Source organism: Bos taurus, chromosome 10 (genome assembly GCF_002263795.3).
Source record: "Bos taurus isolate L1 Dominette 01449 registration number 42190680 breed Hereford chromosome 10, ARS-UCD2.0, whole genome shotgun sequence".
NCBI lineage: Eukaryota > Metazoa > Chordata > Mammalia > Artiodactyla > Bovidae > Bos > Bos taurus.
Window position 1 is genome coordinate 73,914,195 of NC_037337.1, and position 19,943 is coordinate 73,934,137.

Here is a 19,943-nt window from a genome sequence, read left to right on the forward strand (position 1 = left end):
TAAAGGAACAGATTTTGTGTGTGTGCTTGTGTATGTGAGAATTGCCTTATTTTCAGGTTGTTTTATTTAATAATGGTTCTTGGACAGCATTCTGGTGTTCAGCAACCGATATAGAATATTTGTCATTAAGTCCATATCAGTCTTAAAAACAAAAGACTGTTAACTTTAGAATTACATTTGTGATTAACTTGAAGTAACACATGATTATTCCATGGTGTCTGCAGATATAACTCATGCTGTGTGTGGTAAGGATTGAATCCTGTATCAGTGTTTGGCTAATTTTGTTTCTTCCCTTTTCCTCTGTTTTCTTTAATGGAAGAATTAGAGGCTATTTTCAAAACATAGGTATAAATATATTAATACTTTAAAAAATGGTGTGATTTTAAAATGCATATTTCTGTTCACCATTACAATTTTAGCTTTTAAACACCTAATATGTGCTATTATAGTCTTGTCATAATTTGTGTAAAATTTTTCTCAAAGGTTAACATTCTTTGTTTTCATATAAAATTACTTGTTTAACTATTTCCAGATGACATGCAGAATATACATATGGAAGATAAATCTTTAAATCTGAGTATGCCTGTGGTTACAGAAGAGGATGAAGAGAATGAAAGTTTTAGTGAAACAGGTACAGATGAAATTTTGTCAAATTCCTTGTAGAGCATCAAGGTTTAGAACCCAGAAGAGCATGACAACTGTGTGTTCCTGTGATGTTTTTATCTTTGGTACACTGGAGAATTTTACCATTAATCATACCATTAATCCTGACACTTAAAAGTAAGTGATAATACAGTAAATGGATGGATATGGAGTGGCAGCGGTCAGTGGTCAGTGAAGGAGAGGGAATACATCGTTATTAGTAAGTGAATATCTGTAACCATGAGGGTTTCTGAAATGTATTCCTAACAAAGGGCAAAGTTCACAAAGTGAGTTACTGGATATAACTTTTTAAAAAATACTTTATTGCTAAAAATTTCTCATTTCAAATTCTAGTAAATGTAAAATTTTCACCTATGAGATGATGATTGTAACTAAGTGGTAAATTGCACAATGTGAGTTAAAATGGCTATACCTTTTTGTGCTGCTGTGGTTTTCATAATTTATAATATTTATTAAACAATAGTTTAAATAACTATCTCTAATAATAATTACAGTAACATAGAGAATAAGTCATATTTAGCTGGCTAGGCTTGATATTTAGTAATCCATCAATGATAATGAATGTAATACATATCAAGAATCTGCCTAATGACTTTTCCATTTTGGTGCTGTATTCATTCAGCAAACATTTATTGAGTGCCTATTATGTTTGAAGTAGTTAGCGAGGTATGGGAATATAAAGATATATAGTACAAGAGTTTTAAGAACTGTTTTATTTTGATCACAGTGAATAGATCTGAGGAGAGTGAGTGGGTCATAGTGGGCCTAAGGTACTAATGAATCAGATCAGTCCAAGTTCCAAAGAACCTTATGGCTTAGCGTGAAAAAAAAAACGACCCAGTACATTATGGTAAAGAGGGTGCTATGGAACCATACGGAAGACAAAGACAAGAGAATATTTATTGCTTCAGAAGTCTGAGTGCTTCTGTGATTTGCTTGTGTCAGCGTAAAACAGTTCTTTATAATCCTATATAGTCCTGTATAGTTTCAGACTATAGTTGCTTTCTAGTTTTGTCGCAAGTAAACAAACACGTGTACACTTTTATGGCTACCTGGCAAGTCACATTCTAAACTCTATCAGAGTGCGAGTTTTTAAAATTTGGTTTTTATTAAATACATAAGCATATAATTTAATACTTAACAATTTTATCATACTGATTATAAGAAATCATGGACTTCTGACATTGACTCCCATTTCTTATTCCCTGAGACAACCACTTTTAACTCTTTCGTAATTTGGCATTGACCTCCATGTTTCTAAATAGCATGTTTATATTGTCACTTATTCATATTTCAGTTCTATGAATTATCTGTTGACTTCCCACACTGAGGAGGATGAGGATTTAGTTTTCGTTAATGTAACAGGTGCACAACATAATGGATATTTCTGTGCACTACAAGGTGGTCATGAGAGAGAGAGATATATGTGACGGGTTAGCTCTGTCACCATACGAAGATGGTACAGTATAATAATTTTATATATTCTTCACCTCCCAACCCAAACACATGATACTTCCTATCCCCCATCCTCCAAGTATAGTCATTATTTTAGTTACGTGAGTATTCAGCATTTATGAAACATTATTAGCAGTAGGGCCATCTAACATAATCTGTGATTCTCCCTTAATCTGAGCATTTATTGTTGGCCTTAGAGAGTTAATAACTTTTTTGCCTTATTAATTTGTTTCTTTATGTACTTATCACTAGTTTATCCTCAGACTGTTGCTTAATGTATAAGCCTTCCCCTTGAAACACTTGAGCACATTAGGCATTTTATCATTGTCATCTTTTTAAGGAGGTCTCCACCGGGTCTCAGACTTGCTTTATATACTCTTGGCCTGATGCTGCTGCCTTCCAGGAATCTGTTTTCTTTTTCTTCTTAATTTTGTCTTTGTCTTTTCTCATTCCTTTTTCTGTCATCTTCTTTTAGTTTTCATTGATGGGGAATATTTCTTTCTTCTGTGTCTTCCATAATTTTCATGTTTTGTATCTTCTGTTATTTGCTTTGTTTTTAATAATCAGTGACTTTAGGCTCTCGACTGTTTCTAGATGGAGACTTAACTTGGGTATTGGTCATGGAATGTGCCATGGTAGCCAAAAAGATGCTACCTTTTTGGTGTGGTGCTAGTGTTTTGGGCCAGTGCTAACAGAAAGTGACTATGTCAGGTGGAAAGCAGTTGACATCTCAGTCACTCTGTTAGCGCTGGCCCAGATACTGTTCCAATCTGGCATGCTGGGCCTATACTAACTATAGGGAGGGCATACCCATAGGAAACGACCTCCAAGTAGCTTATTATCAAGTAGCATTTAGGATGATTGGGATCTACATTAGTAAGTCTACAACTGCAATGTCATTTTGAAGGGAAAAACTCATGTGTATGTCAGGTTTAAGATGTCTTGTATCATTGTTGTGAAGGTGTTCTTACTGTTATACCAACCTATTTAGTTTAATGTGTGTTATCAATTAAGTATTCTTTTTTAGATCTGACAGACGCCTTAATTTTTTGTCTTTAGAGTTCACAGCACCCAAGAGGAGAAGAAAACAGAGAACAAAAAGCTAGGCTTCCCATTCCAGTATCCTTGGACTTTCCTGGTGGCTCAGCTGGTAAAGAATCCACCTGCAAAGCGGGAGATCTGGGGTCGATCCCTGGGTTGGGAAGATGCTCTGGAGAAGGGAAAGGCTGCCTACTCTAGTATTCTGGCCTGGAGAATTCCATGGACTGTATAGTCATGGGGTCGCAAAGAATCAGACAGGACTGAGCGACTTTGACCTACTCACTTACTCACATGTAAATGATTAGTTATTTTATATCTACAGTTGGATAACAGATTTGTTTATGATGTATATTAACTATTTTATATATTATGTTGTAAAGTGCACTAAAGTTTTTGCCTTATTTGCCTTATTTTTGAATATTTGAGACAATATAGTCAGCTTATATGATTGATAATTTAGGAAGCTCAGTTTCTACTTCTATAATTGATTAAGTATCCTTTGATGCTTGTTTTAAAGCTCCCTTTGGCCTAACATGTCAGTTTGTATACATGCATGTTTGTGTATGTGTAGATATATCTATGTATGTGTCCATTTATGCATATAATGTGATTAGTTAACACACTGGGTACAACATTTAAATACTGATTATTTCTAGTAAAACCTTTAAGAGTGGTAATATATATTTCAGAACATGTCTGTGGCACAGAAAGTTGGTACTCGAAAAACAAATTCTGTAGCTTTGTGAATGTGCCTCTCTGTTAATTTCTCATTTGAGAGATTTAGATGGAGATTGCTTCAGCCATACTGTTTGAATTGCTGCCAGTAGCAGACCACCTCCACATCATGTGGCTGGCTCAGCCTGTCTTAAAGTTGATTATACTCCAGGTTGTTTTCCCATGTGGTATGTTCAGGAATTCTGCAAATGCCCTGTGAGTGAAAATAACTAATGCTAGCCCAGATAAAAATTTCATTTATTAGAATCTGTGCTATAATGTTAGCTGTGAAACAGAATTGTTTCCCTTGGCTGATTTCAGATTTTTCTGATAATTGATGGACAGTTTCTATGATGTGTTTACTGGACAGAGCTTCTAGGGTTTAAATATTCTAGCATTGGGGCATGCAGAGATGTGGATCCATTACCTGGTGACTTATATACCAGGTTATTTGCTAAGCTCTTTCTGATCATTAAACTTTACAAACATTGTATAATCAAAACAGTGAGTTTCCCTGTTATTTTTTCACTACAGTACTTTTAAAAGGTATCATTTCATTTGTACGATTAAAAAACTGTTATCTGTGGATGATAAACGCCTTGCCCACATTCACGAAGTTAGTGATGCACCTAGGATACACACACAGGGCTCTGGCTTATAATTTCAGAGTCAGTTTTATATAAGCCAACACAAGTGGAAATCCAGATGGACTGAAAGCAGTAAAACCCAACTTCAGATGGCGTAAACGGTAAGGAAAGTTTATTTGAAACCAGTTGAGCTTCAGTGTCGGTGGCTCTGGGTTATGTAGGGTCTCATTGCCGTGATGGCTTCATTTACCCAGGTGTGGATCTTTAGGGAAAGCTTTATATCAGTGTAGAGAACTGTTTACCCTCCAGCTGAGGGGCAACCTTGCAAAGCAAGCCTTTTTAGGACAGTAGTCTCAGGCCTGCTCTGTTACCTCTAATGCATAGTTCATTTCATTTTTCACTATTTCAAACAATGCTGCATTGATATTTGTGTGTGTATCTTGACTCACTTACATTGGTGTTTCTGCTGGATCAATCTGATCTACACATGAATTTGTTGAACACTGTGTATATATAAAATTTTGGTAATTATGCCAAATTGAACTGTAGAAAGCCTGCTAATTTACATTCCTCCTGCTGCTGCTGCTGCTGCTAAGTCGCTTCAGTCGTGTCCGACTCTGCGACCCCAGAGACGGCAGCCCACCCGTCCCTGTGATTCTCCAGGCAAGAACACTGGAGTGGGTTGCCATTTCCTTCTCCAATGCATGAAAGTGAAAAGTGAAAGTGAAGTCGTGCAGTCGTGTCCGACTCTTAGCGACCCCATGGACTGCAGCCTACCAGGCTCCTCCGTCCATGGGATTTTCCAGGCAGGAGTACTGGAGTGGGGTGCCATTGCCTTCTCCACATTCCTACTAACAGTATTTGCAAAGGACCCTTGGACTTCCCTGGTGGCTCAGATGGTAAAAAATCTGCCTGCAGTACAGGAGATCTGGGTTCAGTCACTGGGTTGCGAAGATTACCCTGGAGAAGGGAGTGGCTACCCACGCCAGTATTCTTGCCTGGAGAATTCCATGGATAGAGGAGCCTGGCAAACTAGTCCATGAATTTGCAAAGAGTCAGACATGACTGAATGACTAACACTTTCACCATTACGTTATCAGTCTTTGTCAATTGAATACAGCAGAATCTTAAGAGCAGAAAATGTAGAAGGATAAAAAGCAACAAAATTGGAGTACAGAGTACATCATGTGAAATGCTGGGCTGAATAAAGCACAAGCTAGAATCAATATTGCTGGAAGAAATACCAATAACCTCAGACATGCAGATGACACCACCCTTCTGGTAGAAAGGGAAGAGGAACTAAAGAGCCTCTTGATGAAAATGAGAGAGGAGAGTGAAAAAGCTGGCTTCAAACTTAACGTTCAAAAAACGAAGACCATGACATCCAGTTCTATGACTTAATGGCAAATAGATGGGGAAACAATGGAAGTAGTGACAGACTTCATTTTCTTAGGCTCCAAAATCATTGTGGATGGTGACTGTCACCATGAAATTAAAAGCTGCTTGCTTCCTGGAAGAAAGGCTATGACAAACCTAAACAGTGTATTCAAAAGCGGAGACATCACTTTGTCGACCAAAGTCCATATAGTCAAAGCTATGGTTTTTCCAGTAGTCATATACGGATATGAGAGTTGGACCATAAAGAAGGCTGAGCACCAAATAATTCATTCTTTTCAACTATGGGGCAGAGAAGACTCTTGAGAGTCCCCTGGACAGCAAGGAGATCAAACCAGTCAATCCTAAAGGAAATCAACCCTGCCAGAATATTCATTGGAAGGACTGATGCTGAAGCTCCAATTCTTTGGCCACCAGATGCAAAGAGCCAACTCATTGGAAAAGACCCTGATGCTGGGAAAGATTGAGGGCAGGAGGAGAAGTGGGCATCAGAGGATGAGGTGGTTGGATGGCATCACCAACTCAATGGACATGAGTTTGAGCAACCTCTGGGAGATAGTAAACGACAGGGAAGCCTGGTATGCTGCAGTCCATGGGGTCACAGAGTCAGACATGAATGAGCGACTGAACAGCAACAACAAGCCCTTCTAAGATCCCATTTATAACCCTTTTCTCTTAATGCCTCAAATGTCCTAACTGTGAGTGGATATATTTAAAACGAGGAAACATTCCCAGTCTCCCAGTCTCACTTTAACACCCAGTTAAAGTGCTTGTTTCCTGAGACAGACAGAGTTGTACCATCTGCAGTTTATTTTATACTGCCAAGGGAGAGATACAGAACCAGCTTTTAGGCAAAGATTTTGTCTTCTATAGGGATTTCCAGAATAGTGATATGATTGTCGTTCAGCTTCTAAGTCATGTCCGAATTTTTGAGATCCCTGAACTATAGCACGCCAGGCTTCCCTGCCCTTCACTGTCTCCCTGAGTTTGCTCAAACTCCTGTCCATTGAATCAGTGATGCCATCCAATCATCTCATTCTCTGTTGCCCCCTCTCCTGCCCTCAGTCTTTCCCAGCATCAGGGTCTTTATCAATGAGTTGGCTCTTTGTATCAGGTGACCAACGTATTGTAGCTTCAGCATCAGTCCTTCCAGTGAATATTCAGGATTGATTGTCTTTAAGATTGACTGGTTTGATCTTGCTGTCAAAGGGACTCACAAGAGTCTTCTCCAACACCACAGTTCAAAAGCATCAGTTCTTCAGCACTCAGCTTTCTTTATGGTCCAACTCTCACATCCATACATGACCACTGGAAAAACCATAGCTATGACTATAATGGACCTTTGTCAAAGTGATGCTTCTGCTTTTGAATACCCTGTCCAGGTTGGCCATAGCTTTTCTTCCAAGGAGTAAGTGTCTTTTCATTTCATGGCTGCAGTCACTGTCCACCATGATTTTAGAGCCCAGGAAAATAAAATCTGTCACTGTTTCCACTTTTCCCCCATCTATTTGCCACAAAGTGATGGGACCGGATGCCATGGTCTTCGTTTTTTGAATGTTAAGTCTTAAGCCAGTTTTTTCATTCTCCTCTTTCACCCTCATCAAGAGGCTCTTTAGTTCTTCACTTTCTGCCATTGGGATGGTGTCATCTGCATATCAGGTAGTTGATATTTCTCCTGGCAGTCTTGATTCCAGCTTGTGTTTATCCAGCCTGGCATTTCACATGATGTACTCTGCACATAAGTTCAATATGCAGGACGATAATATACAGCCTTGACATACTCATTTGCCACTTTTGAACCAGTCTGTTTTTCCACGTCCAGTTCTAACTGTTGCTCCTTATCTCGCATACAGGTTTCTCAGGATATAGGTAAAGTGGCTTGTATTCCCATGTCTTTTAGAATTTTCCACAGTTGTGATTTGCATAGTCAAAGGCTTCAGTACAGTCAATGAAGCAGTAGTACATGTTTTTTTGGAATTTCCTTGCTTTTTCTGTGATCTCATGGATTTTAGCAATTTGATCTCTGGTTTTTCTGCCTTTTCTAAATCCAGCTTGTAAATCTGGAAGTTCTTGGTTCACATACTGTTGAAACCTAGCTTGAAGGATTTTGAGCATCACCTTGCTAGTATGTGAAATGAGCATAACTGTACGATAGTTTGAACATATAAGGAAATGCATTAACAACTTTATCCAACTGGTTTGAAAACTTATAATTTTTTAATCTAAAAGCTAGAAAGTAAAACATTTCTATCCTAGTTCTGCCACTGATTCAATGTGTGTCCTTAATAAATTCATTATGTTTAAATCCTTTTCTTAGCTGTAAATTCAAGATAATCGAGAACCATTTACTAACTTCAGAATATTAAGAACTGCATATTGCTTTAAAAATGCAAAGATATGAATATTGAACTTCAAAATAATTACAGCTGGAAATTGTAAGATTTTAGAAAGTATTTGGATTTCAAGGAAATGAAAGTGATTATTAGTGAATGTGGTGATTTTTGAGGTGATTTTCTTAAGAAGTAATAATTGAAAGCTTATGTGTTTACACAGATCTTCAGATTGATGTGAAACAAAGCTCTCAGGACTCAGTTCACAAGGAAGAGTTGGTTTTTTCAAGTTGAATTAGGTATGCTGTATCAGTCGGTCAGTTCAGTCGCTCAGTCATGTCCGACTCTCTGCGACCCCATGGACTGCAGCACGCCAGGCCTCCCTGTCCATCACCAACTCCTGGAGTTTACTCAAACTCATGTCCATTGAATCGGTGATGCCATCCAACCATCTCATCCTCTGTTGTCCCCTTCTCCTCCTGCCTTCAATCTTTCCCAGCATCAGGGTCTTTTAAAATGAGTCAGCTCTTCGCATCAGGTGGCCAAAGTATTGGAGTTTCAGCTTCAGCATCAGTCCTTCCAATGAACATTCAGGACTGATTTCCTTTAAGATGGACTGGTTGGATCTCCTTGCAGTCCAAGGGACTCTCAAGAATCTTCTCCAACACCACAGTTCAAAAGCATCAATTCTTCGGCGCTCAGCTTTCTTTATATAGGCTCTTTCTAATAACCTATTTCAGGGATAACATAAAGGCTTGATATACAAGCCTATATATTAATATATAGAGAGAAAATATATTGAGGTGTCTTTAAAAATGAACTCTATGGGCTGAAAATTACTCTTGCTTTGACATAAAGAGCCTAGGAAAATAAGCAGAGTTGTTAATGGCTTCCCAACCCACCCTTGATTCTTGAATTAAATTACGGTTTGAAGAATGCCTGCTTTTTAAATGGCATTGAGAAGACTGGGTGCTTAACTAGCCACATTTTCATTTATCTTTTGAACAACTGTGTAGTAGTTTTTATTGCACATTAAAAAAAATTCCCTGTATTAAAGTAATACTAAGTCTCAGGCTGTATAACCTCCTTTTATGTCTTATTTTTTACGCTTGGATTATTTGGTTTAATATGCTATATACTGCAGGTCTGGAGTTTTTAAAGAACAGTTTAGACATGCTCCTTTAGGTTTCAAGGCACACTCACATTATCTTAAATGCTGAAGGCTTATTTTAAGACTACAGAGGACAGGAAGGTGACCGCCTCATCGAAGGCATGGCTGGGAAAATGACTGTCTTGTAGTGGGCACAGCAGCTCTCATAGCTGGGTAGTGCCCTCAACTTTGATGTCGATATCCACTGCTCAGTAGTCATCATGTACCTATTCTTACTTGGTTTCCCAACTTCTCCCTGCACATTTCTCCCTCTGCAGCTTCTGTTGTTCCTGAAAGAGGTTCTGATTGATTCTATTATAATCCAAAAGAGAGCCCCCTCACTCTCTTTTCTTCTAAATCATTCTGGCCCTCTAAATCATGTCCAGCCAAAGGATGGCTGCCCTTAATTAGGGCAGAGATACCTGGTATAATTGACTGTGGCCAATGCAGTAGGTCAAAGCCGGAAAAGTGAAAGTTGCTCAGTGTGTCCAACTCTTTGGGACCCCATGGACTATATAGTCCATGGAATTCTCCAGGCCAGAATACTGGAGTGGACAGCCTTTCCCTTCTCCAGGGGATGTTCCCAACCTAGGGATCGAAACAAGGTCTCCTACATTGCAGGCAGATTCTTTACCAACTGAGCTATCAGGGAAGCCCCACAAGCCAGAGGGCACAGCCAATTATGTGGAAGGACCCAACTCGGACAGCCTTCCTTAAAGAGGCTGTGAGCAGGACAGACAGGCCTTCAGAAAATCATGGGTTTCTTAGTATAATCATGATGGGTTTAAAATGATAATGATGATCTACATCATTGTCAATATTGCAGTTTCAGGAAGAAATCAAAGTAGTGGCAAAATGTACACTTGACAAATAGCAGCATTGCACAGCACTTAAGAGAAGTTGCTCTGGGGCCAGACAACCTGGGTTTGCTCTGGGATTACAGTATGCATCTGTGAATTAGTAGAACCTACCTGTAATAAGTTAGGGATGTGGATCTTTGACTCAGTATAATTCCATTTAAAGCCCCCTTTCATCCTTTGTCATACTGTTACATATTTTAGTTCTATATGTTATAAATCTCATTATACATTTTTTCTCAATTTAAACAAAGAAAACATAAAAAAGTATATTCAAGTTACCCAGATAGGAACTTTTTGCAGTGTTCTTTTCTGTCATGCAAGTCTTTGCTTTCCTGTGGAATGATTTTCCTTCAGCCTGAAGAACTTCTTTTAATATTCATTTCTTGCATCTCAGCTCTGTTGGAGAAAATTTCTTTCAGGTTCTGTTTGTCTGAAAATGTCTTTATTTCACCTTTTATTTTGAAAGATATTTTTACTGGGTTTAGAATCCTAGGTAGGAAATGTTTTTCTTTTTCTTTTTATCCTTTCAGCACTTTAAAGACTATTCTACTCATTATCTTCAGCCTTCATTGTCTCTGATGAGAAGCTAGTTTTCATCTTGTTCCCTTGTATATGACGTGCCCTTTTTCTCTGGCTGCTTTTGACATTTCTCTTTATTTTTGGTTTTCAAGTTTGATATGATGTGCCTATCATGGCTTGTTTTCTCAGGGTATCATCTGTGTTTTTCTGCAGCAGTCTCTTCTATTTCCAGGACTCCGGGTATATGTGTATTGACTGCTTGTACTGTCCCACAGGTCATCGTGGCTTTTTGCCCCTACTGATTTTTCTCTCTGTGCTTCAAACTGAATGATTCCTTTTGACTTCAGGTTCACAAATCCCTTCTTTCATTATTCAATATGCTGTTAATCTCATCCAGTAGGAGTCTGACCAATTTTAGGAGTCTCCTTGGTTCTTTTTTATGGTTTTTATATCTCCACTGGAGTTTTCTATTTCTTTGCCCATTATATCCATCTTTTACTTCAGTTTATACTTAGCTGCTGCTGCTAAGTCGCTTCAGTCGTGTCCGACTCTATGTGACCCCAGAGGTGGCAGCTCACCAGGCTCCCCTGTCCCTGGGATTCTCCAGGCAAGAACACTGGAGTGGGTTGCCATTTCCTTCTCCATTATACTTAGCTAGTTATTAATATTTTGACATCTTTGCTAGGTCCAATATTGGGGTCATCAGTGTATGTGTTTCTATTGGCTGTTTTTTTCCCTGTTGACTGTGGGTCACATTTTCCTATTTCTTTTTCTGTCTAGTAATTATTTTTATTGTATGAAGATGCATGTTAGAGACTCTGGATTCTATTATCTCCCTCCAGAGTGTTGAATTTTGTTCTAAAAGGCAGTTCAGTTACTGCCAGAGCATTACAACTTGGAGAGGTTTGTGTGTAGGCTTGTTAGGCTGGATCTGTTTTGGTTTTGTCCTTAGTTTTAGGGCAGATGATTTAGTCCTGGTATGTGCCCCGTATTTCTTAGGTGTGCCCCTCCTTGTGTTTAGTGGAAAGCTGACAGTATTTGCCACATTACTCCATCCTGTCAGGGCTGGAACTTTGAACTCAGGGGCAGCTTGAGCCAGTAGATGCTGAAATATCTGCTTGGCACTTTCAGGTCGCCAGCAGTTTATTTGCCGTGGAATCAGTGGAGTTCTTGTCCTGCTTGCAGGCTAAGATCTGAGATAATTTTACACTCACATTTTGGGGCTGCCCTCCCTGCAACTGCTACTTTCAGGGATTTTCCATTCTGACTTCTAACCTGACAGCCCCAACTCCATTCTCTGACTCCCCAGGTAAGACTTAGTCTCCTGGTGGCTCAGATGGTAAAGAATCTGCTTGCAATGCAGGAGACCTGGGTTCGATCCCTGGGTTGGGAAGATCCCCTAGAGGAGAGCATGGCAACTCACTCCAGTATTCTTGCCTGGAGAATCCTCATGGCAAAGGAGACTGGTGGGCTACAGTCCATGGGGTTGCAAAGATTTGGACACGACTGAGGACTAAGCACACACGGCACACCTGTCTTGTCCCATGGACAAGGGTGTGCACTCAGGTGTGATGTTACAGAAACATGGATCTCTCCCTTCAAGGACGGCATGGCCTACAGTTTTAATCATAGAAAAGAACCAGATGATAGCCTCCTATTTACCTGGAACTTATTGAACTTTGTTCACTGGATTTGTGCCAAGTGTCTCCTAGGTTATCAAGATTCCACTTAGCGTTCTTTGGGAGTTCCCAAAGTGCTGTTTGATCATAATTTAATGATAGACTAACCTAATGGCTTGAAGTAGCCATCATGGTCAACAAAAGAGTCTGAAATGCAGTGCTTGGATGCAATCTCAAAAACGACAGAATGATCTCTGTTCGTTTCCAAGGCAAACCATTCAATATCACAGTAATCCAAGGCTATGCCCCAACCAGTAATGCTGAAGAAGCTGAACGGTTCTATGAAGACCTACAAGACCTTTTAGAACTAACACCCAAAAAAGATGTCCTTTTCATTATAGGGGACTGGAATGCAAAAGTAGGAAGTCAAGAAACACCTGGAGTAACAGGCAAATTTGGCCTTGGAATACGGAATGAAGCAGGGCAAAGACTAATAGAGTTCTGCCAAGAACATGCACTGGTCATAGCAAACACCCTCTTCCAACAACACAAGAGAAGACTCTATACATGGACATCATCAGATGGTCAACACCGAAATCAGATTGATTATATTCTTTGCAGCCAAAGATGGAGAAGCTCTATACAGTCAGCAAAAATAAGACTGGGAGCTGACTGTGGCTCAAATCATGAACTCCTTATTGCCAAATTCAGACTTAAATTGAAGAAAGTAGGGAAAACCACTAGACCGTTCAGGTATGATTTAAATAAAATCCCTTATGATTATACAGTGGAAGTGAGAAATAGATTTAAGGGCCTATATCTGATGGATAGAGTGCCTGATGAACTATGGAATGAAGTTCATGACATTGTACAGGAGACAGGGATCAAGACCATCCCCATGGAAAAGAAATGCAAAAAAGCAAAATGGCTGTCTGGGGAGGCCTTACAAACAGCTGTGAAGAGAAGAGAAGCGAAAAGCAAAGGAGAAAAGGAAAGATATAAGCATCTGAATGCAGAGTTCCAAAGAAAAGCAAGAAGAGATAAGAAAGCCTTCCTCAGGGATCAATACAAAGAAATAGAGGAAAACAACAGGATGCGAAAGACTAGAGATCTCTTCAAGAAAATTAGAGATACCCAGGGAACATTTCATGCAAAGATGGGCTCGATAAAGGACAGAAATGGTATGGACCTAACAGAAGCAGAAGATATTAAGAAGAGATGGCAAGAATACACAGAAGAACTGTACAAAAAAGATCTTCACATCCCAGATAATCACGAAGGTGTGATCACTGACCTAGAGCCAGACATCCTGGAATGTGAAGTCAAGTGGGCCTTAGAAAGCATCACTACGAACAAAGCTAGTGGAGGTGATGGAATTCCAGTTGAGCTATTTCAAATCCTGAAAGATGATGCTGTGAAAGTGCTGCACTCAATATGCCAGCAAATTTGGAAAACTCAGCAGTGGCCACAGGATGGGAAAAGGTCAGTTTTCATTCCAATCCCAAAGAAAGGCAATGCCAAAGAATGCTCAAACTACCGCACATTTGCACTCATCTCACATGCTAGTAAAGTAATGCTCAAAATTCTCCAAGCCAGGCTTCAGCAATATGTGAACCGTGAACTTCCAGATGTTCAAGCTGGTTTTAGAAAAGGTAGAGGAACCAGAGATCAAATTGCCAACATCCGCTGGATCATGGAAAAAGCAAGAGAGTTCCAGAAAAACATCTATTTCTGCTTTATTGACTATGCCAAAGCCTTTGACCGTGTGGATCACAATAAACTGTGGAAAATTCTGAAAGAGATGGGAATACCAGACCACCTGACCTGCCTCTTGAGAAACCTGTATGCAGGTCAGGAAGCAACAGTTAGAACTGGACATGGAACAACAGGCTGGTTCCAAATAGAAAAAGGAGTACGTCAAGGCTGTATATTATCACCCTGCTTATTTAACTTATATGCATAGTACATCATGAGAAACGCTGGACTGGAAGAAACACAAGCTGGAATCAAGAATGCCGGGAGAAATATCAATAACCTCAGATATGCAGATGACACCACCCTTATGGCAGAAAGTGAAGAGGAACTCAAAAGCCTCTTGATGAAAGTGAAAGAGGAGAGTCAAAAAGTTGGCTTAAAGCTCAACATTCAGAAAACTAAGAGCATGGCATCCGGTCCCATCACTTCATGGCAAATAGATGGGGAAACAGTGGAAACAGTGTCAGACTTTATTTTTGGGGGCTCCAAAATCACTGCAGATGGTGATTGCAGCCATGAAATTAAAAGACACTTACTCCTTGGAAGGAAAGTTATGACCAACCTAGATAGCATATTCAAAAGCAGAGACATTACTTTGCCAACAAAGGTCCGTCTATTCAAGGCTATGGTTTTTCCAGTGGTCATCTATGGATGTGAGTGTTGGACTGTGAAGAAGGCTGAGTGCCGAAGAATTGATGCTTTTGAACTGTGGTGTTGGAGAAGACTCTTGAGAGTCCCTTAGACTGCAAGGAGATCCAACCAGTCCATTCTGAAGGAGATCAGCCCTGGGATTTCTTTGGAAGGAACGATGCTAAAGCTGAAACTCCAGTACTTTGGCCACCCCTTGCGAAGAGTTGACTCATTGGAAAAGACTCTGATGCTGGGAGGGATTGGGGGCAGGCGGAGAAGGGGATGGCAGAGAATGAGATGGCTGGATGGCATCACCGACTCGATGGACGTGAGTCTGAGTGAACTCCGGGAGTTGGTGATGGACAGGGAGGCCTGGCGTGCTGCGATTCATGGGGTCACAAAGAGTCAGACACGACTGAGTGACTGAACTGAACTGAATGGCTTGAAAGAAGTTGGGGCACTTCTGAAAATATGTTCAAAATCCCTGATACTTCAAGAAGGTTAATCTTCTCCAAATTTTAACTCAGCAGTAGAGAATAATCAAATTGTGTATTAATTTGCTTTTGGTTGCAAGTTACAAAGCCTATCAGGCCAATTACAGGTTATGCCATGAGGGGATTTTTTTACATGCACCAGTATTTTCTTACAAGCACTTTAATATGAGATTTTAAAAATTCTTAAGGTAGATAACAGCAAAAAAGCTTTCATATAAATACATTATCTACAGGTTGATTTCAGATACCTTGTCACCATAGTACTTAACGAATTGGGCTATATTAGCTCAGTTAACTATTTTAGTTAATCCACATAATTTGTTGAATCAGAACTTCATATAGTGTACATGATTTAAATGAAATGAATTTTGTTAAAGTCTCAAATTTGTTAACTCTTCTGCTTTTTGTTAAATGTTTTAAATGGTTGATTAGCTCATAGTTTCTTAGTTTCTTGCAGCATAATTGATACTGGGTTGGCTAAAAAGTTCACGTTTTTCCGTAACATCTTATGGAGAAACCTGAATGAACTTGTTGGCCAACCCAATCCATTGTCTATGTTGTTATACTTGGTTAACTGAAGGTATTCTCTTTGTAAACTTCAACTAGTTGCCTATAAAATTGCTTGGCAGAAACTGATGGTGTTGAATTTAAGAGCCAAATACCTTGTCCTTTATTTAGAGATTATATGTCTAAAAAGTCATTCTGTGTATAATTAAAGATTAATCAACAATCAAAAGATATAGCTCTAGTGTTACTAGTTTTCTTTAGTGTTACCATCGATGCCCAACAAAATATTGAATTACCAGCAAAATTACCCATAAACATATTGTACCAGTAAATAACTCTTAGACTTCTTTCTAAAAAATCCCTTATATTTACAAATATAATTCATTCACAAAACTGCACTCTTATATAACTGGGACTTAATGATTCAGGGAAGAAAATGATAGGGCTGTACAGTCAGATATCTCTTTGTTCTTTGGTGGATTTACACACTTTCTGATAAGTTTTAAATGAGGAGAGTATCTCTAGCGATTTGTACAGTCTAGGTGACTACATGCAATAAAAGCAGGCAAGCATGGCCTTCCAGGCAAGCCTCTTTAGGCTGGAATTCATGGAACCAAAGGGGAGCTAAGTACCAAGCCAGGCCATGGCTGTATCCACTGAGTTTTAAATTTCCAGTTTGCTTTTTTCATTTCTGAGAGTTTTATTTATATCCCTATAGATACTTTTGACATTTTCTCATTCTTTGATTAGCTTTTTGCTTTTTTAAGGATTAAGTTGGAAGTGATGCTCTGTGGTTGGATCATTCTTTTCTGAAGTTTGCATGAGAGGAAGAGAAACTGGGTGGCCCAGTGAGAGGTAAACACAAGATCAAGAGGGCAAGATGATTAAAGGTTTAGAAAGTAGAACTAAAGAGAATGACATAAAAATGAGTTACTTAAATCATAAATTTTACTCTACCTTGAAATAAATTATTATTGCAGATCAGCAGTTTAAAACTCAGTAACATTCCCCCTTATAGTTATCCAGCTCTGTTTTCTTATATCAAATGGGAAAATTAAATACTCAGAGGTAAAGTCAAGTGGGTATTTTAGTTCCTACCAGCCATAATTCCCTCTTTGTCCAAGACTTATTGCTTAAGTAAAATACAGCTTTGAAAAATTATATCTTGTTATTTTAGCTAAAAAAAACAACTATTCCTCCAAGTTACTTAGCTTGTGGCCACATATTTAGCTATGTGGCCCTATAACTTGAAGCTTTTTACTATGATACAAGGAATTATAGATAATTGTGACCAGTTCTTGTCCTTATGAACGATAAAAAGGAGTGGATTTTCATTTTTAAATGGAGGTCTTTAATTAGATCCAAGTAAGAGCCATATACTGAGCAAGTTTATTAGCACTGCCTTTGTTTCTTAGTGGCTCATCTCTCAGCATTTAGTAGCTTACCAATGTCTCCACTCTTCACTGTCAGAGAAGAGCAAAGCAGAAATTCCCGGGTCTGAAGTTTTAGATCTTCAGTTTTATTACCCTGTGAGGACCTACTCTTTCTTGGGTTAGAGGTTCTCCAGTTTTAGACTGTGTTAGAAACACCATCAGGGCACCTCATTTAACAGGCAGATTCTAGGGTCCCATTGTTACAGCTTCTGATCCAGTAACTGTTGATAAGAGTCAAAGGATATGCATTTTTAGCAAGTTCTCAAGGTGATTCTAGACCAGGTGCCTTGAGGCCCAGACTTGGTGAATGATGGTATATGCTTACCTTTGGCAAAAATTGAGAGCTGTTAGGATGTTTTCTGAGAAACTTGTATGCAACACAAGAAGCAACAGAACTGGACATAGAACAACGGACTGGTTCAAAATTGGGAAAGGAGTACCTCAAGGCTGTATGTTGTCACACAGCTTATTTAACTTATATGCAGAGTGCATCATGCAAAATGTCAGGCTGGATGAAACAAGTTGGAATCAAGATTGCTGGGGGAAATAACAACTTCAGATATGCAGATGATACCACTCTAATGGCAGAAAGTGAAGAGGAACTAAAGAGCCTCTTGAATGATGGAGAAAGAGAGTGAAAAAACTGGCTTAAAACTCTACATTCAAAAAACTAAGATCGTGGCATCTCAGCCCATCACTTCATGACAAATAGATGGGGAAAAAGTGGAAACAGTGGCAGAGTTTATTTTCCTGGGCTCCAAAATCACTGTGAACAGTGACTGCAACCATGAAATTAAAAGACACGTGCTCCTTGGAAGGAAAGCTATGACAAACCTAGACAGCTTATTAAAAAGCAGAGACATCACTTTGCTGACAAAGGTCCGTATAGTCAAAGCCATAATTTTTCCATTAGTCATGTACAGGTGTGAGAGCTGGACCATAAAAAAGGCTGAGCGCCGAAGAATTGATGCCTTCCAATTGTGCTAGAGAAGACTCTTGAGAGTTCCTTGGACAGCAAAGAGATCCAACCAGTCAATCCTAAAGGAAATCAACCCTGAATATTCATTGTAAGGACTGGTGCTGAAGCTGAAGCTCCCATTCTTTGGCCACCTCATGTGAAAAGACGACTCACTGGAAAAGACCTTGATGCCAGGAAAGATTGAGGGCAGGAGGAGAAGGGGGCGTCAGAGGATGAGATGGTTGGATGGCATTACTGACTCAGTGGACGTGAATTTGAGCAAACTCAGGGAGATAGTAAAGGACAGGAAAGGATGGTGTGCTGCAGTTCATGGGGTCATGAAGAGTCGGACTGGACTTAGCAACTGAATAACAGCAAGGATGCATTCTCTGGCCCCTGCCTCCTCCTACTCCAAGATTACTTGATTGTAGGGTAAGCATATATGGCTTGAGATTTTTAGTATTATTTCTATAATTGTGTATTTTTGACTTTAAAGAAAAATAACTGCTAGAATGTTCTTTAACAAATATGTCTTTTATCCCTATTGAGAAAAAGAAATTAATGTTGAGTTCATAAGAATTTTGAAGAGCAAAGCCATCATTTTGACCTATTTGTTTTCCTGGTTCCCAGACTCTTCCTTACTATTTCTCCCTTACCTAATTTTCTTATTTTAAGCCGCTGATTCTCTCCAGTGACTACTGGAAACTTAATCACCAAACAGTAGGGCCAATTCCCAGGCCCTTGCCCTCTACTTTCTGGACCAGTCTTGTACCTATTAGCCCTGTCTCTCTTCTGCCCTTCCCTGTGTGACCTGCAAGGGTTAAATGAGAGCATGATGTTTATTACCTAATAGCTATTTTGAAAAAGCTTCCCCTGTTTGTTAGCATTATCCATATTGTATCTGAATGTTCTGAGGTATTTGAGTTCAGATGCTTAGAACAGATACAGAGTCCAAATGAAAATCAAGGCAAGTTTTAATATAAAATAAAGCTCCTCTCTGCTCTTATCAGATAAATTCCTTAGACGCTCACAGGCTACATGCACAAGTCATAGTTAAAATCATTTTTCTATTTTTATCTACTCTAACAAAGAGACAAAGCAATAACTATTTCAACCAAAAATAACCTCTGTCGTGATGCAGACCCACAGCAAGTGGCTGCAGCCCCTCCCCACTCCCTGCTCTCAGGATTGTTTATAGCCAGGGTGGTGATAGAGTCAACAGGATGTCAAGGGTCAGAGGGACAATATGGTGATTTCCATGCAGTGTGTGTATAAGAGGTATTTGTCTTTTCTTATCCTGGAAATGAACTCAAGCAACATGGATGGGGATGGTTGAGTCACAATTACGTCAAAGTCAGAAAAGCCCTCATCCTTTAGAAATCTAACTAAAGCATTTTATGAACGAACGCTTGGTCCAGTCTTCTCCCTATCCTGAAAGAGTTGATGGAGGGAGCTTTTACAAAGAGTGTTCTCCCTGTCTGCAGAGAGAGATATGAGAAGGAATAGCTGGAATAGCCCCCCCTCCCCACTTTTGGAAAGTTATCATTTGAGGATATGAGATTTTATCTTATTGTGATCATGAGGGGGGCCTGCTGCCCAGGGACTCCAGGTGGCAGATGGAAGTAGTCTGAGTTTCCCCTGACATTTGGAGATGCTATACTAACCATGGAACCACCCACCTTTGGATTTCAGAATGGCATGGGCACGTAGCCATCCCTCCCCTCAAGGACAAAAAGTCAGACCCGGAGAGGCTTTGGGTGTGGGTGACAGGACAGAGCAGTGGATGCCGCGCTTGTGGACAAATAACTAGGGGCCAGTCCTGACTGAGGAGGT

The 19,943-nt window shown here is 39.6% G+C and overlaps 1 protein-coding gene across 1 annotated transcript in view; it reads left to right on the forward strand.

Moving 5' to 3' along the window:
- SNAPC1 (small nuclear RNA activating complex polypeptide 1) overlaps positions 1–4,375 on the forward strand; it is a 29,597-nt gene extending 25,222 nt beyond the window's left edge. The window contains exons 9-10 of the mRNA NM_001101244.2: positions 533–631; positions 3,178–4,375. Of these exons, the coding sequence (NP_001094714.1) occupies positions 533–631; positions 3,178–3,224 (146 nt within the window). The 3' untranslated portion in view covers positions 3,225–4,375. The remainder of the gene's footprint in view (positions 1–532; positions 632–3,177) is intronic.
- Positions 4,376–19,943: the final 15,568 nt, after the last annotated feature.